The sequence below is a fragment of the Anneissia japonica genome, unplaced genomic scaffold (genome assembly GCF_011630105.1).
Source record: "Anneissia japonica isolate Jap-2015-1 unplaced genomic scaffold, ASM1163010v1 scaffold287601_len214881_cov132, whole genome shotgun sequence".
NCBI classification, from domain to species: Eukaryota; Metazoa; Echinodermata; class Crinoidea; order Comatulida; family Comatulidae; genus Anneissia; species Anneissia japonica.
In genome coordinates this window covers 172,434-183,346 of record NW_022687211.1, presented here as the reverse complement: position 1 = coordinate 183,346, position 10,913 = coordinate 172,434, and the positions used below count along the sequence as shown (strand labels likewise).

General features: G+C 32.9%; 1 protein-coding gene across 2 annotated transcripts; it reads right to left on the bottom strand.

Moving 5' to 3' along the window:
* Positions 1 to 32: 32 nt before the first annotated feature.
* On the bottom strand, positions 33 to 10,913 carry LOC117118357 (double C2-like domain-containing protein beta). Of its 2 annotated transcripts, XR_004447034.1 has the most exons (8): positions 10,538 to 10,913; positions 8,938 to 9,135; positions 7,397 to 7,651; positions 5,940 to 6,113; positions 4,443 to 4,519; positions 3,565 to 3,694; positions 2,607 to 3,048; positions 33 to 498 (listed from the first exon to the last, which is right to left on the bottom strand). XR_004447034.1 is itself a non-coding variant. In XM_033262934.1 (7 exons), the coding sequence occupies exons 1-7, from the start codon at positions 10,727 to 10,729 to the stop codon at positions 2,848 to 2,850; spliced, it is 1,227 nt and encodes a 408-aa protein (XP_033118825.1). In that variant the 5' UTR covers positions 10,730 to 10,913; the 3' UTR covers positions 890 to 2,847. The 2 variants fall into 2 exon arrangements, 1 of the variants encoding a protein (XP_033118825.1); XM_033262934.1 differs by lacking the exon at positions 33 to 498 and having other exon boundaries at positions 890 to 3,048.

Genomic DNA, 10,913 nt, shown 5'->3' with positions numbered 1-10,913 from the left:
GGAATAAAAAAAATGCTCTGAAAAAAAAAAAAAAAAAATAAAAAAAAACATTCATATCCTTATACATTTGAACTGCCTAAGTCGAATAAAAAATACCATTGAAAAATTGTTCGACTTGGATAACATTCGACTTAGATAAAATTTGACTTACAGATTGTTAATTAATGGAAAACACAACAATCTGGCATGTAAAATAAGTTCGACTTAGAAATTATTCGAGTTGGGCAAAGTCGACTTAGACAAGTTTAACTGTATGCTATCTACAGTTTTTACATCTTATTTACTTTGAATATTGTTTATTAGGGTTGCTTATTTCTACAGAGCAGTAGATGATTTGTTCACCAGATTTGCATACTTTGTTGTTGTAGGACCTCCCCTCATTATCATTGCTGTATTATAGATGTTTCTTATCCCATTTGTACAGTCTCCTGGTGAAGTCCACTGCGTGCACGAATGATATAAATTTTATACAAGATAAGCCCAGTACACAATACGCACCTGTCTCTTATACACATCTAGATGTGTATAAGAGACAGATTGTGAGCCATGGTTTCATAATAATTGTTCTAGTATTGCCATAGTTACCAACCTCCAGTAATTTGAATGTGTTAAAAATGTGTCGGTGAACTTGGCCAGCAGCGAAATTCGAGGGCCCTGAGCCAGGGAAAATTATAGGGCACCTTGATTTCGCAAAAAGTCAATGGCCGCATCTGAAACGGGACCATTTTGTGTACGTATTATTAAAAATAATTAATTTTATAATGAATGCAAAATTATGATTACATATAGGTTTAGCAAAATTTATAGTTTTTATTAAAAAGACTTTGAAATAAGCCATGAAAGAAAAAGGTGGTTATGCCCCTTTTCCCTAAAGTTTTTAAATATTAAAAAAAAAAATCTATTTTATATTGTTCCCAGTTTTTTGTCAAAAATCCGTCCTACAACATATCAACATTTTGTGTGCATCAAACAATGTTTGTCTCAAGTTCAGTGATTTTGCCTTGTAAATAAATAATAAAACAATCTCTTTTCCTCAAGCTGATATTTTATTCTCATTGTCTGATATTTGTACATCCAACATATATTCCAAACTATGCAGATCTACAAGACAATACATACAGTACTGTATATCTGAAAATATAGTGTTTTACTCCGAAATAAAATAATAATCCTAAATATGTACATGTATAACTTAACCACAAAACAAGTGGTGAAATGAATTTTACAGTACTTTTATTGTAGAAAATATATTTAAAAAACCTTTTTAATGTGGACGGAATGTTTTGTTAAATTAATAAAAACTGTAATTATCAAAGGTATTACATATACACATACCTGTACAGTACTATAATTAAATATTTTTTTTTTAAATATAATTCCATTAAATAGTGTATGCATGGTAACACTATTTGTTTAATTGGATATATACAATCTAAACAATTATTAAAATGTTAATTGGTGTATTACCAACACATTCAAACATGTTGGGAATGTTTAAGTACAGTGCTCAAATGGATTTTTTTTTTTTTATCAGGAGAAATAACACGAACGATGTTTGCCCTATCTGAAATGCAATCCTACTGAATGCTCAGTAGCATTGGGTACTATAGTACTATTCCGATGGCATTTTTCATCACTGACCACCAAATGCAAGTCTTGTGGTCAAGTCCAGAGGTCATGGGTTCGATTCCCACCCGAATCACAGTTTTTTTTTTCGCAAGTATTTGCGAACGTACTAATCATTCAGTACGATAACATGTCAGGTTACAAACATAGTTCATATTGTCATATTATTGATCAATGATCTATTTCTACTAAAAATACAAATCTTATTATTAATAAAATATTGATTTCTGAAACTTTTTTTCTCAAAACGTACAGTACAGTACTTGACTGATATGCGATAAATTAAATACTCATAATTTCACTAATATTTAAATAATTTCCATCAAACACTGCTTTAAAGAAGATTTCATGCTGCATCGAATAATATCAAAAACTAGAAGTTAGTTTTCCCAGAGCTAGTCACATATATGACACAACACACTGTCATAAAAAGTCTAATCATACATTAAAAGGCAAAGCCCAAATATAAATCGTTTCTTTATGTAATTATTAAAATGCTCTGACAAAAAAAAAAAAAAAATAAAAAAAAACATTCATATCCTTATACATTTGAACTGCCTAAGTCGAATAAAAAATACCATTGAAAAATTGTTCGACTTGGATAACATTCGACTTAGATAAAATTTGACTTACAGATTGTTAATTAATGGAAAACACAACAATCTGGCATGTAAAATAAGTTCGACTTAGAAATTATTCGAGTTGGGCAAAGTCGACTTAGACAAGTTTAACTGTATGCTATCTACAGTTTTTACATCTTATTTACTTTGAATATTGTTTATTAGGGTTGCTTATTTCTACAGAGCAGTAGATGATTTGTTCACCAGATTTGCATACTTTGTTGTTGTAGGACCTCCCCTCATTATCATTGCTGTATTATAGATGTTTCTTATCCCATTTGTACAGTCTCCTGGTGAAGTCCACTGCGTGCACGAATGATATAAATTTTATACAAGATAAGCCCAGTACACAATACGCACGACAGTCGTCAGCCGATGTGATTCTGTGAAAAACGCGACAATGTGAATGCAACAGATCGTATTTAATGCAATCCATTCAGACTGCCACCAACAATCAATAGAGGGCGTTTCGTTGTTTAGCGCTCACAGACAGCCGAGTTTAATTCATCGTGAGACGGTCATACAATGCAATGAGGTTCCAACTTCAGTCTTTAAAGTGCTGCTGTCATTTTTTTAATGTAATAATCCTCGTACATAGTTTCTAGATCGCCATTCCATCAATGATCCTGATCTTTGCAGATGAACCAGCCTTCCTGCTTGAGACTGTCACCACTTTATTTCCCTTGTGCTTTTGAAAGACCAGCTTTGGATAGCGGTTCACCGCATGGGCATACATCGCCTCACGGAATTCCTGCACTGTTGCCGTCTGTGACCATTTGGTCCTCACTTTATTGGAATTTTTCTGCAAATATAGAAAAAGATAAAAAGGTAAGTCGTGTTACGAATACGAAAACGAAGAACTTTATTGCAATCTCTGATTCAAAATTGAAGTTTAACAAAAGGGGAGAAAAAACATTTTAAAACAACACCACAAACACACCATAAACACATAAAAACTAGAATAAAACTACAATGAGACATTACAATTAATAAGGCAACATTAAGTTAAGAATTCAAGTACAAAAATAAATAATTTGCTAATTAATTAAAAATTTAAATGACATATTATTTACAATAAGTTAAAAAAAAATTATTGCAACAGGGAATCAATAAGAAAATCTGGACCGACAGTTAAAAAAAAAAAAAAACATAAATAAACCCAAGTGCTGCATATTAGTTCATTCAGCCAATCAGTTATGAATACATTTAGAATGTTCTTACTCTTTATGACTGGTAGATTTAATGTGGGCTCATGCACAATTATCTACAAAATGTGTGGGATTGCTACTAATTAATCATAAATAACTGATGTACTTACAAGGTCAGCTAAAGCAAATTTTCCAGTGTAACCAACATTTATATCTAGGTTCATAAGATCTATAAATATCTGACCGAGTGCATCGGTTTCACCCACGAATGCCTTGTCCAGCAAATGCAACACAATATACCTATAGATAGAAAAAAATTTCATGAATATTAATTAGGAGTGATGAATTTTCACCATTAAGTGTATTTAACCATTTTACAGATGCGTTTTCATTCGGCAAATCTGGCTGTCCGCCATTGACTACAAATAAAAATATATTTAATATTACACCTGATGACGCACTCACCTCCACTGCCATGGTATCTCCTAAGAAATCAATGAAGTAATTGTATTATAATTATAATTACTATAATATTATTACTATTATTTTTTTTTTATTAACTATATTCATAGCACAACAATTTTGCCACCCGAAGAAACAAAACTTTATTTTTATTTATACTTCAATTTGGAGATAATTAAAAATTTAAATTCACTAAACAAGGTATAAACAATTTTTAAATATTTTCATCCAATAAAAGTAAGCATACTAAAAATGTACATGGGCTACCATATTATTGATATATTTATTGTCAAATTTTAATTCCCATTCATTAGTGGGGACTTTATTTCATACCTTGTTTCTAACCATCGTCTGCCAATAATGATGATTAAATAAAACTAAAGTCGCATTTTTGGCCCATTAGCACACTTGCTTCTATTGTAAAATTTGCAGCCAGGCCCAGAGGATTTTTTTTTTTTTTTTTTTTTTTTTCATTTTTTACAACAGATCCTTCTAAATGAGTTAAGTTCATGAGATACAGATTTTTAAAAATATTATTTGGGGAAGGGGGAGTGGGGGGAAAGGGTGATTACACCTATGTACTAACCTGCTACTAAGCTCTTCCTCTGCTACTGGGAAATTGAATACTTCATTCCATTCTGGATCCAATGTGTTCTTCACAATCTAAAAAGTATGAACAATCATGACTATCATTTTCATATCTTCTAAATCATTGGTTATACATTGTAATGTCTCTTTGTGTATATCGATACTCATGTAGTACTTCAGATGCTAATTTATTTTCACTTGACATGCTCTATTCTCATTTAGAAAATAATAGGCCTGGAAATGGAAAATCAGCACACATTATGTTTTATGATTTTTGCATCAGCCTTCCATACAATTCAGCCTCATATTTTAGCAGATAAAATGAGTAAAATAGATCTTCCATTTAATATTTGCTTAGTTCTTAACTTTGTAACAAGTCGCACACAGTTTGTCAAAATTAGCAGCAGTCAGCTAACACTTACACTAACACCAGTTTCCACAAGGAACCATGTTGCCTCCTTTGGTAAAGAGCGCTATATAAATACTTGAATAATAATAATATTATTATTATTATTATTATTATTATTATTATTATTATTATTATTATTATTATTATTATTATTACTATTGTTGTTATTGTTGTTATTATTGTTATTGTTATTGTTATTGTTATTGTTGTTGTTGTTATTGTTATTGTTATTGTTATTGTTATTATTATTATTATTATTATTATTATTTTGGTATACTTTATACGTCTGATTATAGATCGTCTCATCATACTTTACTTTTTGTAAAGTTTGCCGATAACACTGAGACAACTGGTTTAGTTACAAATGATGATTACTCAGAATGAAATTAACCATTTTTTTCAACTACTGTGACTCTAACCATTTAGAGCTCAATACTACAAGGACTAAGGAAAGATTAAGTGAGAGATTTTCGGATAAATAGGCAACCTTTAGAACAAGTTGTAATAAAGAGCAATGTATAGAACAAGTTGATACATACAAATACCATGGAGTGGTTCTGAACAATAGCTAAACATGAGGCGATCATACTGATTATATTATAAAGACGTTAAAGAAGTAGGATGTATTGCCTTGCAAGCTTATAAAATCACTTTCCATTTTTTACACAACTTGATTATTCTTAGTGCATACATCTATTGTATTGAATGTTAGGGTAGTAACACGTCTGAAGGTGAAAAGTATAGAATTAATCGTACAGTATTATGTATTGTATTGTGTGTATGTTGAGAAAGTTGTTGTTGAAATTTTGATGGGAATTAGAAAAAAATATAGATAGAATGCCATACAAAAAGTATTATGAAACGCCATTGGTGGTAAAATTGATTATTTTTAAGCATTTTTGAGTAAAGCATAATTTAGGGACTGGAATTCAGTCTACACAAAAAATGGGAACCTAGTGAGATTGTCTGCTACTGCACCAATATAGCAACAACACTTCATGTTGATTCAATGATCAGTGATAACAAAGCGCTTTGAAACTTACATACAATCAATTACAATCTTTTGTACAATAACTTAATAATTACCTTTGTTTGTTCAACCTTTGGCACTCCAGGAATTATTACCTTTACGTAGGGACACGGCAGTTTATCAGGGTCACGGCAAACAAGTTGGCTAGCCCCAAAGATGCTAACTTGTAGGGTGTCTGGTAGCAGGAACTGCAATCCTATCTCTAATTCTCCTTTAATATCTAAATCCGTCTAAAAAAAAAACATCAACAATCAACGATTACCAAATAACAACACAGGTTGCATTGGAATTTTTTCTTATATTGCTATGTAGACTACAACCACCGTATGAATTTCATCGAGTACATTACTGACGATATAGCTGGATCAGTGGACAATCAATATAAATAACTTTATATTCAAGTACAGAATTGGTCTAAAGCAAGAGTTTGATTGGTTTAGGACCCAGTTGATAGACTTGAATTGACAACTAGTACAGTATATACTGTATTCGCATATAAACGAGGCCTAAAATACTAAATTACCCTAATCATCTTATATGTATGACATACGAAATTTGGATTTTTAAAATCATAGTCATCTTATGTGCGGAACATTCGTAACATGTGGATTTACTACTACGCAGAAGCTACTAAATGTTAGAATGAATCAACACAATTTTCAATATTGAGAAATAGGATTTTGATGAACATAATTTGAAACCTCATAAAATGGTAGTATTAGGAAGATTGGCCTTGCATTTCGCTCCATTTTTAGCCAGCCACATGCAGTGTCAAAACCTTAAAAGCAGAAAAAAGTAGGAATTTGAACTATGAAACAAGGGGGTAGTCTTATACGCCCACCATACAAAACTTTTCGAAAAAATCTTCTCAAACTTGGGGGCGTTTTATCCGAGAACGCTTTATACGCTAGTATATACGGTAGGAGAACCTTGAAGCATAACTGAGAGTGAGCAGGGATATTTTAGTCCTATACTTATTGAGAATATTATATGGGCTTATTCTTAATACTGACAGTGTATATAAAAATACTTCAATAATATTAAGCACCTCAAAAAAGATACATATCCTCATAAAAGTATTACAAATGTAAATCAAGTCAAAAGAAAATACTTAATAAAGTACTTTGTTTGAACAGTGAAGAATTGTGGAAAACGGCACATACATTTTTTTTACATTAAAAAAATATTTTAAAAGGGATATAAACACACATTGAATATTATACAGTATATATTTTTTAATTACTGCAAGACAATTATTGAATTATCATTTATATATTTATTTATTTAAGCTAAAACATACACTAATATTAAAAATAGTATAAAAAAAAACAGGATATTATACAAAGAGAGAGATTATTAAATTATTAATTATTTGTTTATTTATCTTTTACTAATAGAAAAATTTGATAAAATTGCAGATAGAAATAAACTTTTCTACTGTAATACTGGAAGATATCAAATAAATAAAAATAATAATAAAGAAAAATGATAATAATAATGAGAGTGCAAATACCTCCGCTTGCAATGTGTACCAATCAGTGCAAACTTTACTGAGATTCATCTCGCCCACCGGTATGATCCTCTCCCCCATGAAATCATCCTTACCCATGGGGTCATGACTCATCACCTGCACCCTCAACTGGGTGTCAACCAAGTCCTCCTCCAGCACCTTAAATGTTAAGATTTCATTGTAGGTGGGACTTAGGCTCCTGGTTACCACTGATGTAGACTTTGCTCCTTCTGAGTGGCTGTCAGGCACAAGATCAAGCTAAAAGGAGGTAAAAAAAATTCTGAATGAAAATGGGGCTAAGGTGAGCAAATCCTATGACACCGTCCTTTAGATATACTAGGAAATGTCACTCGGTTGAATCAAGTGACATAACGATAAAGAAGGGGCACCGGGGCCAACTACAGCCTTAACATTGGCGCTGGTTCAAGCCACTCCCTGCCCAGTGTTTGGTTGGTAGAACCAACTCTTCTCGGACAAGGACTTAAAACGGAGGTCCAGTGTACGCATTTGTGTACAAATTAAGGAACCCAATTATCTTTTGGAAGAGTGGAGGAGGGGTTACCCCAATGCTATGTTTCGCTTCAACTCCTGTCGTTGTAGAATGATGTGAGCATGTAACCACAAGCACCTGTTTACGGCCGCAAGGTAGTATCGGGCCACGTCTACATGCAATTTAGCACATTGACACTGACTGTTCTTTGCAGACACAGTATCTTAGAAAATTGCAACACCACAACACGTCCGCATCAAATCATTTTTAATGACGATCTATTCAGACTAGCAGTGGCAATGAGCAGAGAGCGTCGCATCGTCTAGCACTCGGAGTTTGATTTGTTTTACGACGGTCATACAACATGGCGAGTACTGCCTTAGGTGATGTAGATGTGTAGGCCTATTGAAAAGGTACCGTAGGTTGAATTGAATAATTAGGAAAATATCTTAAAAACCGAAAGATCCACTGAATAATCTCAGATAGGAAAGCATAATACATACTCCAAGTATTGAAATGCATGCCATCATGTTGGGATTAAATATTTCGACATTAATTATGTCATCATCAGGAATGATGACATAATTCCTGATGATGATATAATTAACGTCGAAATACTGAATCCCAACACGATGGCGTGTATTTCAATACTTGAAGTATGTATTACATTTTCATATCTCAAAGAAAATTGCCAGTATTATACGAAATTCTCTTATGTTATCAATGTAATTATTGTCTGATTGCCAACAGAATTACTTAATACCAAGGCTGTAGAAAAAAATGGTATCAATATATTTACGCAAACTTGAACTGCGTAACAACTATCTATGCGATTTTTTGTATAAAGTAAGTTTTCATATGACAATAACTGAATCTGATGGTGGATTATGATTGAAGCTATTATTTTTTTTGTATAAAGTTTTCATATGACAATAACTAAATCTGATGGTGGATTATGATTGAAGCTATTATTATTTTTGTATATAGTTTTCTATGACAATAACTGAATCTGATGGTGGATTATGATTGAAGCTATTATTTTTTGATGACCGACCTTTATGTAAGGATCAGATGCCTTCCCTCTCAAGTCCTTTGCACTTAAATCTCGTGCAGACACAACTTTAACAAGAAGCAGCTTGCGTTGCCAGTCGTATTTCATGGACAACTTTACCTCGCCCTTAGCGTCCCCCAATGTCTTCATCACTGTTGGATCCATTCTTTTGTATAACTGTTTCAAGATGTACATACTTTCCTGCGGAGGGCAAGTGAATACAATGTTACAAAGTTGTATGAATCGGATGTTACCGTATATACTCGGATATAAGGCTTGCATACTGTATAAGACGAACTTCAAGTTTTTAGAAGATTTGTAACGATACTTGTACCTGTTTTAACATAATTGTAATTCAAATTTTTTGCTTTTCTATGGTCTTCATACTGCTATATTATATACCAAATATAAAGGTCTTAAATGAAATGGTTAATGTCCTGATAAAAATATAACAACAGACAAATTCAATAATAAAAAGATTGGGGAAACACAACAATATCAAAAGTAAACATTTGAATAGGTACATACAACTTTAAAAACAAAATATGGCATCTAAACAATTTATTGTGGATGTGTTTAAAAAAATGAAAAAAACAAAAAACACGATTAAACACTGGAAAAAAAGAGGAAAAATATTTGATTTGTTTGCAGACAATCAGGCCAATTCAAGAAAATTTGAAAAATTATAATAAACTGCGGCCCTTGTCCGGCAACGCTTGCAATGCTCTTGGCATTGATTTTGAGTCTTTGACTTTTTGGTTTATGGTTATTGCCATTTTGGTACTTGTCATTGCTGTTGTTTTGCCACATCAAGATTTTCAACAGCATCATAACAAAACAATAAAATTGTCTATTGTTCTGATTTAAAAAAAAAGCTCACCTTCACTCATCCCTCATTATTTTTTTTTTTTTAAAGAGTGATAATCTAATAATATTCTCTATGTGCCGTTTTGACCTGCTACAGTGGTCGTTCTTGTTACAATAAAAACAGATGCAGGGACCCTACTGTAGGCCTAGGCCCGTGAGATCTGTTTAAATGAGCTTAATTCAAATCTAGGTAGGCCTAGGCCTACTGTAATTATTTTGCTGTATTTATTTAAACAGTAGGCCTAGGCGTAGGCCATAATATGATACTAACGTCGGCACTGACTTCTAGACCTAAGTATAGGCTTAAAATAGCGTATTTTTACGGTAAATCGACAATATAAAGTCATTTATGCATGTCTATGAATATTTAAGTAATTTATATAGGCCTAGCCTAGGCGAGGCCTAGGCCTAGTAGCTTTTGATTTTGGATGTGGTGTGCAAAAGTGCATTAGCGCCGGTATAGCCTATAGGCGGCATACAATTAATAAAATAATATACTAGGATTAGAGATTCCCTACTACTACAGGATACTACCTACTAGAGGCCTAGGCTAAGCAAGCCCTAAGCTTAGGCATATTATTAGGGCCAGGCTGAGGCTAGCCTCTCTCTAGGGCCTAGGGGCCTAGGTAGTCTAGGATGATGGTACCAGAATACAACCATTCAAACAATTGCGATGAGTAAAGTATGTCCTGGATTTTGTGACATGGGAGAAAATTAGGTTCAACATGGCTAATACCTTGTAACCATCATGATCCTCGTCCTCCTGATCTTCCCAAAACGGGTGGTCATTTCTAGGCCTCTTGTCATTGGGTCTCGCTGTCATGGCTCTGGCAAGTCGGGCAACCCTCTCGTTGTCGGAGTTAATTTTCTGAGGATCCCGTGTGTCCGCCGTTCCACCAGCTTCAACTTGGCTTGTATTTCCACCCATTTTCTTCCTTTATGACCTAAATATTTGTACTCAGAATCCGTGTAAATAATCAATAATACAATATCAACTTTGAGAAAGACATAGAACGGTCACTATCACCTTTTAAAGCATCAAATCTTTTGTAAGTCAAATTTCAGCTGTAGTTAGCAGTAGCCATATTGTTTACATCCTAATGACGTCACAT

Bases quoted from the DNA above. Each gene is read 5' to 3' on its own strand.
- LOC117118357 (XM_033262934.1), bottom strand. From the start codon at position 10,729: ATGGGTGGAAATACAAGCCAAGTTGAAGCTGGTGGAACGGCGGACACA. The intron at 7,652-8,937 runs GTCGGTCATCAA...ACCTCCTTTTAG, and splicing joins CATCTGATCCTTACATAAAG to CTTGATCTTGTGCCTGACAG. The intron at 6,114-7,396 runs GTATTTGCACTC...TTTTTTTTTTAG, and splicing joins GGTACACATTGCAAGCGGAG to ACGGATTTAGATATTAAAGG.